This window comes from Sapajus apella, unplaced genomic scaffold (genome assembly GCF_009761245.1).
Source record: "Sapajus apella isolate SASKATOON/1434 unplaced genomic scaffold, GSC_monkey_1.0 scaffold44, whole genome shotgun sequence".
Classification (NCBI taxonomy): domain Eukaryota; kingdom Metazoa; phylum Chordata; class Mammalia; order Primates; family Cebidae; genus Sapajus; species Sapajus apella.
This window is the reverse complement of record NW_022436984.1, coordinates 1,605,749-1,621,441: the sequence shown is the minus strand read 5'-3', so window position 1 is coordinate 1,621,441 and position 15,693 is coordinate 1,605,749. Positions and strand designations below refer to the sequence as shown.

The 15,693-nt window shown below is 36.0% G+C and overlaps 1 protein-coding gene across 5 annotated transcripts in view; it reads right to left on the bottom strand.

Annotated features, from left to right (window-relative positions):
- The window catches only part of BABAM2 (BRISC and BRCA1 A complex member 2), a 450,034-nt gene that overhangs the window by 389,823 nt on the left and 44,518 nt on the right, over positions 1–15,693 (bottom strand). For all 5 annotated transcript variants that reach the window (XM_032239490.1, XM_032239488.1, XM_032239489.1 and 2 more), the window contains exon 3: positions 15,196–15,272. In XM_032239490.1, the coding sequence (XP_032095381.1) occupies positions 15,196–15,272 (77 nt within the window). The remainder of the gene's footprint in view (positions 1–15,195; positions 15,273–15,693) is intronic.

Below are 15,693 nucleotides of genomic sequence, written 5' to 3'. Positions count from 1 at the left end.
GAACTGACAATTATGCTTGATGAAAGACTAACTACCTTCTTAAGACTAGGAATAAGGCAAAAAGGTCTGACTTCACCATTTCTACCTACCACTGGCTATTAAGTATTGTCTACCGCACTAGATAGTACAATAAAGCAAGAATAAGAACTATAAATTATATTAATTGGAAAGAAAGATGCAAAACTGTCTTTTTCACAAGCAAATATGTTTTTGAAGAAAATACCTAAGGAATCTATTTTAAAAAATTAGAATTAATAAGTAAATTTAGGGACAGAGCAGCATACAAGGATAAATATACCAAAATCAATTATATTTCAATGAATTCAGAAAAGGAAAGTTCAAGAAAAACACACTACTGTAAATCAGCAACAGAAAATGATATATTTAGAAGTAAATTTAACAAAATGGAATTAAGATGTATTCACTGAAAACTACAAAATACTGCTCAGAGCAATTAAAAATGACCTAAATAAATGGAGATGTTAGCATTTTTATCTCTTGGAAGACTCAATGTTAAGATGTTAATTCTCCACAAACTGATCTATAGATTCCTGGCAGGATTTCTGTAAACAATTACAAGCTGATTCTAAAACTTCTACAGAAATACAAAGAACTTAGAATAGCCAAAACAGCTTTGAAATAGAAGTTACAGGACTTATACTACCTTATTTAAAGACTTCCTATAAAGCTACAGTAGTCAAGATCATGTTATAATCACTTAAGACATATTAAGGGAATACAACATAAAGTCTAGAAATAGACACATACTTAAATTGTTAATCAACAAATACATGACCAAAAGTAGTTCAAGGCCAGGCACAGTAGCTTATGCCTGTAATCCCAGCACCTTGGGAGGCCGAGATAGAAAGATCACTCGAGGCCAGGAGTTCAAGACCATCATCGCCAACATGGTGAAACCCCATCTCTACTAAAAATACAAAAAAAAAAAAAACAAATTAGCTGGGCATGGTGGCACACACCAGTAGTCCCAGTTACTTGGGAGGCTGAGGCAGGAAAACTGCTAGAACCCAGGAGGCGAAAATTGCAGTGAGCCGAGATTGCACCATTGCACTACAGCCTGGGTGACAGTGGGAGACTCTGTCTCAAAAAAAAAAAAAAAAATAGCCACCTGTGGTAGTAGGTGCCTGTAGTCCCAGCTACTTGGGAGGCTAAGGCAGGAGGGCTTTCTTGAGCCCAGGAGGTCAAGGCTGCAGAGAGCCATGATTGCTACGATTGTGTCACTATCTTACACTACAGGTGTTTTCTTACTGGGTAATAAAGTGAGACCTTGTCTTTAAAAACAAATAAAAAGTAGCTCAAAATGGATCAATACCAAAGTTGCCAAGAATATAGAAAAACAAATGGATCAACAATACTAAATTTTGGCAAGAATGTAAAAGAACTAGAACCTTACAAATTGTTAGCAGGAATATAAAACAGTGCAACTACTTTGGAAAACAATTTAGTACTTAAAAGTTAAGCACACACTCAGTTTACAACATGGTAATGCCACTCCTAGGGAATTACCCAACAAAAATTAAAACATATCTCCAGAAAAAGACATGTATAAAAATGTAATGGCAAGTTGACTCATAATAGCAAAAAACTGGGGGAAAAAAAAGTTCAAATGTCCTTCAATGGATGAATACATAAAGAACTGTGGTATAGCCATACAATGGAACGCTATACAGCAATAAAAGGAACAAAGTACTGAAGTAACATGGATGAATCTCAACAACATGATGCTGAATGAAACAAGACATATACCAGAAACTATATATGATTCTATTTACATAAAATTATAAACAGGCAAAACTGTTTCAGTTTTAGAGAAATCTGACTCAGGGTTGAGAGGATGGTGATGGAGGGGACCGACTTGTGTGGGAAGGAAATGTTCTATACCTTTTGGGAATGGAAATGTTATTTATCTTGACTGTGGTGTGGTTATAAGTGTTTACAATTGCCAGAACACATAGAACTGAACACTTAAAGTGGGTACATTTTATTATATGTAAATTTACTACCTCAATAAAGTTGATCTTTAAAGAGTGGGATATAAATTTAGACCTTGGAGTTACTGTGTTGATTAACTGAAATAATGTAGATAAATAAGCTTAACCATAAAATAAATGTCCAATAAGTTAATTTAGTAATTATATCAGCCATTTTTAATAAACTATAATCAGTACCAAACACAGATTTTATATACTATATAGTTAGCTATAATTAAACTGACTTCACAAATTTAAATTAACAATATTAGTTGCTATTCCTAATATATTTATTCTATCCCATGAATTCCAAGAAAATAAAATATTCTAAAACTCCGAAACAAAGGGATCCTGAATATCTAAGGAGAGAGAATGTCTAATCCAGAAAATTAGCACTCTTTACTTGCCATTCAATGAGCATTTTGTAGCACATTCAGTAAATCAAAAGTGACCTGCCTCCATAATTAGCCTCTAAAAATACCTTAAACACTAGATAATAATAATCTTTAAGTAAATGAATCTTTTTAAAAGACAAAAATAAAAGTAAAATTATGCCTCTCAGCATGATGCAAAATACCAAGTCCCTAGAGAGCATCCAACTTTTTACTTAGCTCAACTGTTGCAAGTCATAGTAAAAATGGTTAACTCCTACTCTCCTTGCAAGCAATCTTGCAGACTAAAAGAGAACTGGTCTAGGGAGCCTACTAAATAGAGAGCATTTCCATTAGAATGGCAGGTTTGTGAGTGCAAATCAAAAACCAAACACACCACAAGACAGGCTATTTTATTATTTCCTTGGTTTGTCCTGCTAAAGCCAAAACAGTATGGCAAAAGCAGAAGCAGGAAAGGAAGGCAGGGTACTTGGGAAGTATAATGGGCAAATTAGTCACGGGGAGCAGCTTTTTGACTTGGCTTGTTGTTAGCTGAGCTCCAACTGGAAGGCTGGAATGTCAGACTGTGATTGGCCTTGAATGCCAGGCTGAGAGATTCAGTCCACTAAAATACTGAAGGGGAAGCAAAAGCAGAAAGATTACTTGGTTAACATTTTCCAAACAGATTATTTTAAATAGTACAAAAAACTTTAAATAACATTGTCATCCCAACAAAAATGCCAACACCTATAGTCACAACAGCCAGCTTTTGGACCAGTGGCTGAGGTTCAAAATGTATGGTATGGGCAAGGTTCACTGGCTCATGCCTGCAATCCCAACACCTTGGGAGGCCACAGTGGAAGGATGGCTTGAGCCCAAGAGTTCAAGATCACCAGGGCAATGAAGTGAAACCCCATCTCTACAAAAAAAACAGTGATGCACACCTATAGTCCCAGCTGCTTGGGAGTCTGAGGCTGGAGGATCACTTGAGTCAGTGAGGTCAAAGCTGCAGTGAGCCGTGATCATGCCACTGCACTCTAGCCTGGGCCACAAAGCAAGAGTCTGCCTCAATAAATAAATAAATAAATATTTTAAGAAAGAATAAGTAAGAGTTCTCAGGTGCCCTGCCAACAATATGTCACTTAGATGGGGTTGGTAGGCAGGCTATGAAACAATTAGAGACTAGCCTATTACATTAAGAAACCTAGGCCAGGTGCAATGGCTCATACCTGTAATCCCAGTACTTCAGGAGGCAGAGGCAGGTGGACTGCTTGGGCCCAGTTCAGACCAGCCTGGGTAACATGGCACAAACCCATATCTACAAAAATTAGCTAGTGTGGTAGTATGCACCTGTAGTAACAGATACTTGGGAGGCTGAGGTGGAAGGATTGCTTGAGGCAGGGAAGCAGAGGTTGCTGTGAGCCACGATCATCCACTGCACTCCAGCCCGGGTGCTAGGGCGAGACTTTGTCTCAAAAGCACAGTATGATAACAAAGCAAAGAAAGCACAAATTCTTATAAATGAGATAAATCAATAAAGTCTCAATATCTATTTCAGCTGATGCAACAACAAACTTTCCAACACCACTCGGTCCTTCGGGCACCATCAGATTAGTTATCAGCTGCTATCTGACAGCAATCCATGCCAAGCCCCTCAGTGTCTCTACATTGTGCTACATAAGTAATGAGCAGGAAAAAAAGGGCATTCTCAGTTTCCTAAGCTGATTAGTTAGAACAAATAAATAGGTAATAGATCTGAGATGGAGAAGCATTGTGTTAAAACACACACAAGCGCATACACACATACACACAAAAGCAGGAGCCAAACCACACAAGGAGATATAGATTAAAAATGAAGTTGAATTTTAACTAGATTCACTAAAGTAGAAGTTCCAGAACAGTATGTGCAATGTGTTTGTAAAAATCTATGCATCTGTTTGGCCATTATTTAATTAAATGGTACATTCCATTTAAATAACAGTTCTGAAACTGTTCTCATTTTGTTTTAATCATTCTCAAAAAAATGCATGTTTAAATTTCGTGATACAGTGTTGAATCCTTAAAAATGAACAATTTTACACTGCTCCTCTGAGGACATGGAAGATAATATATTATCCATATCATAATCTATTTTTTCAGACTTTTTCCTCTGAAAGGAAAAGTATATCAACTTCAAAACCTTTGGATATTTGAAATATCCATCATTCCTCTCAGATGATAAACAACTGTATTACTCCAATGTTAAAGACAAAAGGAAAATGTCTACATTTTCATTTGGAAATTCTTTAGAAAGAATTCCTGAAACAAGGCAATGAACACCTTTCTGGGTATCTGCCAATCTATGCTTATCTTATCTTGTGTTAAAACTGACCTCAAGAAATCAGGTTGATAATACATGACGCAGAAATCCTGGCCATATAACTTGATCACAAGTGGTCACTTGGCCCAAGCTGCCAATCAGATCCTATCTCCCAGGAATATAAACTTGATGACAACCTCTCTGGTGGCCTTGAATTGAGTTCCCATGCAGGGGATCAGGAAGTCACTTCTACCCAATGTGGAGAGAAACAGAAGTCAGGGGTTGGGGGGGGTGGAGGGACCTGTTAGAATACAGTGACAATGGAATATACTGCAGGAGAAAGATACAAACATGGACACAGATGCTGACTGGCTACTATGTCTACAAGCCTTCCAGTCCCTGGTTCTAGTCCCTGAGAAACCTGGCTGTCCTTTCTGCCCTTGGGCATCACAGGCTTTATTTGATTCCTTACAAAGACAAATAAATTCTTCAATTTATGTTAGTTCCAATGGGTTTCTTATAATCAAACAGTCCCTGATTAAAATAAATTGTTTAAACAACAGATAATTTTAAAAATAAAGCCAATGTTAGCAAACTACCAGTGTTAGCAAACTGCTTGACTTACTAGCCACAGACTTGCTCAATATAACTTACAATATTTCAATAATCTCTCTTGAAAGTTGCATAAACAGCATTATTCAAAGAACTGGCAGAATTAAGTTCTGCCACTTCCTATCAAACCTCATCATTGTCAGATCCAAAGAATGCACATGGTTCATTCTTTCCACAAACATTTATTAAACCTCTCTAAATGCCAGGCACTCAACTAGAGATTGGAAATAAAAGATGAGCCAACAGCCTCACTCCTTGCCATAATTTAAATAGGGTACACAAAAATACAAATGCCATAACTTCTTCTAGAGTTAAGTGTTACAGAGCATAACGAGGATGGCTATTTTTACAAATAGGTGCTTATATGAAGCTCATGGCTCTTTCTATGTGAATAGCTGCTATAGCTAGAAAATTTTCAACCACTTCAGTTGCACCATCCTAGACCTCAGCAGGTATTTCATTCAAAGCAATCTTGATCACTGAAGATTCACATTTCCAGTATCATTTAAGTAAGTACGAGTTGTATCTTCTGCAACTGTGAGATTCAAATACTTCTCTTTACTTAAGATATGCTCTGACATTTTTCTTTTCTTTTTTTTTTTTTTTTTTTGAGACGGAGTTTTGCTCTTGTTACCCAGGCTGGAGTGCAATGGCACGATCTCGGCTCACCGCAACCTCCGCCTCCTGGGTTCAGGCAATTCTCCTGCCTCGGCCTCCCAAAGTGCTGGGATTACAGGCTTGAGCCACCGCGCCCGGCTGCTTTGACATTTTTCAATAGAATCTTACACAAATTGGCAACTCTTTTATTGGTCAACAGTTGTCTCTTCACAGTAAAAGACCTGAGGAAGCAATAACATCATTCCTAATGTACTATAATACTCTGATCTTTTTTATTTCAATTATTTAACTTTGAATGGGCACGATAATTCTGTAAGAATCAATTTGTGGTAGAAAAGACCCTAGTAAGACCAGCATCTCCAGGCCCTAGCCTTTCTCCTCAGGCCTAAGAGAGTCAAGGAAAGGGGGACTGTCCCAGAGACCTTCTCATCAGGTCAGCCACATAGTCTGGATCTATAGTGTGACTCAAGCTCCTCCGTACCCAGGTAGAGGTAAGGCCAGGCCTCTAGCAACTTGGAGTTGTTTGTAATGACCTTTAAAGGCCCAAGGGCCTGTCCCCATCTTGACTTCAAGGCATCTGCTTCCCTGTTTCATATCACATGACAGAGAAACCTGTTCTCATGGCATGTAACATCCCTGTGAAGACAGCATTGTATATGATTTTGTATTTTTTAATTCATTTTAATCTAGAGGTTGGAATTATTGGAACTTACATTTTAAAAAGAAATAAAACATTTAAAATAATAATAATAATAATAATAAACCTTTGACCAGTGTCTTCCAAGTGGTTTGATCAAAGAATTTATAGGTGTTTTCAAAACACACTCCAGAATGTAAAAATTGGAAAGCCCTATGGCCTCTCTTGTGTGTATGAAGTGTAAATCTGGTTTGGTTTTGTTGCTTTGGATTCTTTTGGGTTTTTGTTTTGTGTTGAAGATCAGACAGTGATCACTCTGAAAGACTGAAGCCAAGAATTTGTTAACTATGATGTTTACTATAAGTTATAGAACACTCAATAACTACTAAAAAAAAAAAAAAAATTCCCCCCCCAAAAAAGAAATATGCCCTCTCTCATCTCTCATTCTCATTAACTGCACAGTTTCCTTTATTCACAATGAAACAGATTCACAGAAGTACTATTTTCTAGTATATAATATATTTTGAAATTAAGTTTTAGTTACATGCTATTTTCATTAATCTGATTTCAGAGGGCAGAGTAAAATATGTAAAGATAAAATTGATTCAGACTCCAAATCTGCAAAGTACTGTACATTCTTCCTGTTTTCTGAATTGTTAAGAGCAATGTTCCAATTACAAATTCCTTGTATGATAAATAACTTCTAAAGATTAAATTTCTGTTGGCAAAAGGCTGATACAAGTAACAGAATGTCACATTCTTTATAATACGTAGTTCAACCAACAAAAATCTGAACACCAAAAATTCATTAATTCATGCATCCATGTATTCATTCTACTTCTTCAACAAATATTTAATTCAATATCTTTACTGTGCTAGGGACTGAAAATTTAATTTAATAAACAACAGTCTCCATCTCTAACTTTATTGAGCTTAAAGTTATGAAATAAAATTACTGTAAGTTCTAGTAAATTACTGAATACTTTGATTCAGCATTGGTTAGAACTATAGTTTAAACCACACATCACAAGTTTTCAATGGGATTTAATGAGAAATTTTAGATAAAGAAATTGTTTATATAAAACTTTTAAGATGGCAAAGCACTAAGTTAGCCATTACCCTTGACTTGGAAAGAAAAAGGAGAAGGTTAGAGTATATTTATCTACTATTTACCATAGAATATAATTTAATCTATATTTACTCATTTTCCTCTTACCATATAATTATGTTTCCTTAGAGGTCTGTTTCTTTAAAAAGGCAAAGAGCGTTTCTGTTTGCTGTGACAGCTATCTTCCCAGAGTTTGTAAAAGTATATAACCTTTCAATTAACTGTGTTTGTATTAGAAAATTGCATTTGTTAAAATGTGTGTTGCTGAATATTGTGTTTGTTCATCTAAAGATGAATATTATGTTAGTTTTAAGAGGCTGAATTCTATCACAAATATTGTGGAAATTAAACACTATGACCTTAACTGATCTTATATACAATAGATTTAAGGTTATTAAAATTAATGGAAAGTCTAGAAATAAATCCATGCTTCTACAGCCAACTGATTTTGACAAAGTTGCCAAGAACATACATTAAAGAAAGGACAGTCTCTTCAATAAACTGTGTTGGGAAAACTGCATATCCTCATGCAGAGGAGTAACACTAGACCTTACCTCTCACCATATACAAAAATCAACTCAAAAAGGATTAAAGAGTTAAATGTAAGATCGGAAACTATGAAACTACTAAAAGAAAACATAGGAGAAATGCTTCATGACATTAGTCTCAGTAAGAATTTTTTGCATAAGCTCTCAAAAATACAGAAAACAAAAGCAAAAATATACAGATTACATCAAACTAAAAAGCTTCCGCACATCAAAGGAAGTAATCTACAGACTGAGAGACAACCTACAGAATGGGAGAAAATATCTGCAAATTAGACATCTAACAAGAGGATAATATGCAGAATATATAAAGAATTCAAGCCACTAAATAGGAAAAAGAAAATAATCCAATTAAAAATGGACAAAAGACCTAAATAGATATTTTTCAAAAGACACACAAATGGCCAACTGGTATATGAAAAAATGTTCAACATCACTAATTATCAGGAAAATGCAAATCAAAACCACAATGAGATACCATCTCTCTCCAGTTACACAATGGCTACAGTCAGCTCTCTACCCATGGTTCTGCATCCACACATTCAACAAACCAGTTGATCAAAAGTATTCAAAAACCAGGCTGGGTGCGGTGGCTCACGGCTGTGATCCCAGCACTTTGGGAGGCCAAGGCAGGCAGATCACTTAAGGTCAAAAGTTTGAGACCAACCTGGCTGACATGGTGAAACCCTGTCTCTAAAAACAAACAAAAAAAGACAACTGTGTCTATATTGAACATTTACAGACTTTTATCATTATTCTCTAAACAATACCATAAAACAGCTATCGACATAGTATTTACATTGTATTAGGCATTATAGGTAATCTAAAGATGATTTAAAGAACAAGCATAAGGCAAAGATATTTTGGGTTTGGTTCCAGACTAATGCGATAAAGCGAGTATCACAATAAAGCAAAGTCATATAAACTTTTTGGTTTCCCAGTGCATCTAAGAGTTATGTTTACTACACTAAAAAGTGTGTAATATCATTATATCTAAAATACAATGATAATATCTGATTTTAAAATACTGTATTGCGGTCGGGCATGGTGGCTCATGCCTGTAATCCCAGCACTTTAGGAGGCCAAGGTGGGTGGATCACCTGAGATCAAGAGTTCAAGACCAGCCTAGCCAATATGGTGAAACTTCATCTCTACTAAAAATACAAAAATTAGCTGGGTCATGGTGGCATGTGCCTGTAATCCTAGCTACTTGGGAGGCTGAGGCAGGAGAATTGCTTGAACCTGGGAGGCAGAGGTTGCAGTGAGCTGAGATGATGCCACTGCACTCCAGCCTGGGAGACAGAGAGAGACCCTGTCTCAAAACAAAACAAAACAAAACAAAAACAAAAACAAATACTGTATTGCTAAAAAATGCTAACAATGTTTCAGCCTTCCATAAGTCACAATCTTTTTGCAAGTGCAGGGTCCTGCCTCGATGTTGATGGCTGCTGACTGATTAGGGTGGTGGTTGCTGAAGGGTGGCATGGCTATGGCAATTTCTTAAAATAAAACAACAAATGAGTCTGCCACATTCATCCACTTTTCCCTTCAGAAAAAATTTCTCTGTAGCATGAGATACTGTCTGATGGAATTGTAATCACAGTAGAACTTCTTTACAAATTAGAGTCAATCTTCTCAAACTCTGCCGAAGCTTTATCAACAAAGTTTATGAAATATTCTAAAGCCTTTCTTGTCATTTCAACAATGTTCACAGCATCTTAACCAGAAGCAGATTCCATCTCAAGAAACCACTTTCTTTGCTCCTCTGTAAGAAGCAACCCTTCATCTGTACAAGTTTTATCATAGTACTGTAGCGATTCAGTCACATTCTCAGGATCCACTTCTAATACTAGCTCTCTTGCTATTTCCAACACATCTCAAGTGATGAGCTGCATTGTCAATGAGCAATAATATTTTGAAAAGAATCATTTTTTCGGAGCAGTATTTCTCAACAGTGGCTTTCAGTAAACCATGCTATAAACAGATGATTGTTATTCCACTGTAGAACACAGGCAGAGTTGGATTTAGCATAATTCTTATGGGCCTTAGGATTTTCAGAATGGTAAATGACCTTGGCTTCAAATTAGTCATTAGCTGCCTTTGTCCCTAACAAGAGAGTCAGCCTGTCCTTTGAGGCCAGGCATTGACTTCTCTCTAAATATGACAGTCCCAGATGTATCTTCTTCCAACATAAGGCTGTTTCATCTACACTGAAAATCTGTTGCTAAGTGTAGCCACCTTCGTCAAGGATCTTAGCCAGATCTGGATTACCTGCTACGTCTTCTGTTTGAGCACTTGCTGCTTAACCTTGCACTTCTATGTGATGGAAATGGCCTCTTTTCTTAAATCTCATGAGCCAACCTCTGCTAGCTTCAAATTTTCTTCTGTGGCTTCCTCACCTCTCTCAATCTTCTTAGAATTGAAGAGAGTTAGGACTTGTTCTTGATTAGGCTTTGGCTTAAGGAAATGCTGTGGCTGGTTTGATGTTTCCTTCAAACCACTAAAGCTTTCTCCATATCAGCAATAATTATTTCACTTTCTTACAATTCATGTGTTTACTAGAGTAGTACTTTTAATTTCCTTCAAGAAATTTTTCTTTGCATTCACAACATAGTTAACTGTTCGGCCAAAGAGGCCTAACTTTCAGCCTGTCTCAGCTTTCAACATGCCTTCCTTACTAAACATCATTTCTAGCTTTTGATTTAAGGTGAGAGGTGTGGGACTCTTCACTTGAACCCTTAGGGGACATTGCAAGGTTACTAACTGGCCTAATTTCAATACTGCTGTATCTCAGGGAATAAGGAGGCCCAAGGAGAGGGAGAAAGGAAACAGGTCGGTCAGTATGGCAATCAGACATACACATTTATTGATTAAATTCACTGTCTTAGATGGGTATGTATGGTTCATGGCATCTCAAAACAATGACAATAGTAACATTCAAGATTACTAATCACAGGTCACTACAACAGAATAATAATAAAAAAGTATGTGGAAACACTTCATGATTCAAAAAGCAAACATTTTTAAGTTTAAAAAAATAATAATTAAAAAGTTTGAAATGTTACAAAAATTACCAAAATGTGACACAAAGGCATGAAATGAGCATATGCTTTGGAGAAATGGCCCTGATAAACCTGTTCAACGCTGGATTGCCCCAAACCTGCAATAATTTGGGAAAAAAAAAAAAAAACCACAATAGCCTTGTTGAAGCACAATAAAATGAGGTATGCCTGTACACAGGAAGATGGGCATGGGTTATGCATCAATACTATGCCATTTTATATCAGGGACTTGCACAGGAGGTCTTGGAACCAATCCCCTATGGATACTGTAGTGTCAGCTACTTAGCAGGCTGATGCAGGAAGAACATTTGAGCCCAAGAAGTCCAGCCTGGGAAACATTGCAAGAATCTGTCTCAAAAAACAAAAAACAAAACATATATATGTGTATGTGGGTACATATATGTGTGTGTGTGTGTGTATGCTATATATATACATATATACATACATACATGTGTTTTTTTTAGAAAACAAAACCTCATCTTTCTGATTCTATGAACTTTCATAAATACAGTTTCCATGGTCAATTACCTTTTCCTTTTATTTGTCTATGAGCTGCTTTAAAATAGAATCTTGACTCGCTTTAGTGTAAGAATCGCCCATATATAATGTTCACTTATTATTTATTTATTATAGAGCAAACTGTGGGCTAAATTAAGTCCCTAATATATAACAATGATACTAAGAATTGTTTGCTAAAATATAATTATGTTATATGTTGAGTGACAGTCCTAATACCCTAATCACAAATGTTATTAAAGGTTTCCCATGAAGATCTTATAGCAATGAGAGGATATAGGGTATCAATAAATGCTTCCTAACATAAACTCATACTACTAGAAAGATGTCTTTGAAGTCACGTTATTTTTGTCTCAAGACTGTGGACTGACCATACACACTTATTTCTTCTCCAAGACTCACCCTCCAATCCCATTAAATAATAGTGAATACAGAAAGATAAAATCCCAAACAACAAGAAGATGAAGAGGAAGGGAAGAGAGTAGTAATCAGTAGATGAGAAAGTTTAGCAAATCGTTAGAAAGCAGAAGGCAGATGGAAGTGTAATACTCGACAAGATAGGGCAGAGAAAAGGTTTGGCCTGCAATAATGTGGGGAAGAGGCTACTGATGAGGAGTATCCAGTGTAAGGGGAGGCAAGAATGAGACACAGGGCTAAGAACATGGAGAGTAAGCAAAAGCTCCTCAGGGAATATATCTACCCCCTGAAAATGACATGGTGACCAGGTATGTATCCCCAGATAGTCACTGAAGAAATAGAAAAAACTATGTGAGGAGAGCTACAACAGTTGACTCACATCTGGCCCATCATCCATCCACATATTCCATAATTCTTGCTCACCTACTCAGAACTCCCAATCAGTATATTATTGTCTATCTTAAACATAAATGAATGCCTTTTTATTGAAGAAAACCTATTGAATAAAAGAGGGAAAAAATACGATAAACAAAAATATAATCCCTAGGAAAAATTAAAATAATTCAGGTAACAGAAGAAAACTTAAAAAAAAAAAATCTCTAAATTTTATTCTTTGAAGGATTTTAAAGGACCTATATTCATAAAATAAGAACAAGATGCTGAGAACGAGAAACAGTGCAAGAAAGAGCTCTTAGAAATTAAGATACCCAATTGTGTCTGTGGTAATAAAAAATTATCAGATGGGCTAAAGGAAAGGCAGAAGGGTGGAGAGAATGGAATCTGAGCAAGTTATTTGACAAGGGGTTCCAGCAAGATAAGCAGGTAACCTGTTTACCAAGAAATCATTCTACAAAACATAGAATCTATGATACATAGATTCTACAAAACAAGGTCAAATTCAAAAGAATAACAAAGGCAAATCTCACAGTAATAATTATGCAAGAACAGGCCTACAGAGCAATCATTCAAGTAATTTATAGACAAGGCACAGAAGACAACTACAGATTTAGAACAAACAGTAAGTTACCAAACTTGAAAATGCAAAAGGAAAATAACCAAAGACAAAAGTTGAGAGGTGAAGGAAGAGGAATTAAAGGAATGGCAATATCTTCATCTTAAAAAATGCAGAGCCAAAAGACACAGTTATCTATGGTTGGTTAATAGAAAACTAAAAAGTATACTACACTAAGTGTTCACCATTCTTGCACAGAGATTCTCCTTAAGTAATAACAATACTTACTATGTGCCAGACACTTATTAAGAATTCTGAGGGGCTATTCATTTAACTGTGTAATACAACATCTAAAGTGATCTATTAAAAAAAGTAGGTAAAACTTTTTAAGCTACAGGGTAACCAACACAGGAACCAATAATGGTGATATAATTACATTTTAAGAAGGAAAAGAAGAAAGAGTTAAGGGGTATAAGGAAAATAGGCTGATGCTTCATGTATCGGCACAGGAAGTCAAAAGATAACAATGTCTAAAACTGATAAGGCAAGAAACAGAGGCAAAAGTGTATTATTTAAAGATATGGAGATCATCCCCAGAGAGCTAAACTGAACAATTTTTACAATCTATAAGTGATTCTCTCAGAAAACTGGACTGGCAGAGAAGACTACTGATTTCATGTATCAAAAAATTACAGTACTTTTACATTTTTAACCACATGAATTATTTACTTTGATAATTTCTTTTAAATTTAGTTAATTTTTCAAAAGAGTAGCAATCGAATCTGTCCTACTACTTCAGACAGGTAAAATTATTTTATATTTTAACGGTTTCTAGAAAATGGTCTAATAATGCAAGTCTGACAAGTATACATGTCTTACATTTTTCATTTAATGTTGCATTTGATAAATTAGTATCAAGTAATTCTACAGAATATAGTACTAAGAATACAAAACACTATATAGAGACGTGGCCCCTCCTGGCGTGTAATAGTAGAACACGCTGGTCCACAGGCCAAAAAAGCAGTTTACCCATCTGTCCCATGTTTAATACCCATGTTCTTTATTTTCTTTTCAAGAATAGAATAATAGGCTGTTCCCCACAAGTATAGGTTCAAGAGAGAAAATTCCTGGTAAGATTACCAATAGTAACTAGCCAAAGCCATTGTGATTTCCACCCTAGGCTAGAGCTTCAGTATTGGTTAATAGTGACAGAGAAAGGCTGATACAGACTTGATGGCTGCTGTAGCTGGTGGGGTAAGTCCAAAGACAGATCTTCCATACTATCCATCCAAGATCAAAAACTTGTGGTCCAGGAACTCAAGTCAGCCCACAGACATGTTCAATTTAGCCTGCGTAATATTGGCCCATACTGTGTTTTTAATTTTGAAAAAGTAGCAACAACTAAAATTGACAGAATTCATGTAAAATTTCAGATTTCCACCTTCTCTCAATAAATTAGTAGAGATACTCCCCTTAGGTGACAGGGTGTCCCGATTTGCCACACTTAGCCTGTTTCCCTCACTATGTTACCAGTGTAACTCTTGCAGACCATTTGTATCTCTGATCTTTGCTGTAAAGGGGATAACATGTTGATATGCCCAAGCCATGCCAAGCATTTTTGAGGTAGGACTCTTACACTTTGGAAACAACAGGAGACATCAATGACAAGTCGTGGCACAGCGGTTCCACACAGGGGTTAGCAGCAGTGATGAACAGCAGCCACTCCTACCTAAAAACTGTTTCTAAATGGCCAGGTATTCTAAAGCAATGGACTCTTTATTGAGTATTATGTAAGCCGCCTATAGAGAAAAAAACACAAAAAAATTACTGGGCATGCCTAAAAATTAAGAATTTCTGTACATGCCTATTTAACCACAACTTATTCCCTGCCAACTGCCTTATTTTTAATCAAACTAGAATTGAATGACAGATAAGAAAAGTGGTAAATCCTAGCGATCAATATCTTAGGAGATAACAACTAACAGCAGGAAATGAAAACTAAAGCACAAAGTCCAATAGCTGACACTGTAACCTACATTTCAAGTAAAATAGTCATCGTTTACTTACATTTTAATGTCTCTCCAGCATATGGTATGTGCAATTTAAATCGGTCACAGTTGGGCCCAGGAGTCAATGATGTGCAGCTTTAAAAAATGCAGAAAGAGAAGAAAGAAAATATTTTTAAAAAACAAACTTAAAAAACCCATATACTTATAATACTAAACAAAAAGTGATCTTTATATATAACAGATTAAAACCCTGGCTGATAGAACAAAACAGAAGCCTTTAATTGTCATGGAAGCCAAGACAATAAGACTTACCCTAAAACAAATAATTCATTTATTTCACAATGAATAAAACTTACATGTGTTCTAACCAGTTGAAGCACACGAACAGTGTGTTTCAACTACTTCTCTCAAAGAAGCAGATCTCAACTTTTAAAATTAGGTATATTATCCAAAGCACATGTCTATTCTTATGCCAAGAACTGTAAAATAAGAATAGTTTTATGATCATATTTTAAATATGGACTCTTAGCTTTCACTCTGTTAGTACAAAAAAGAG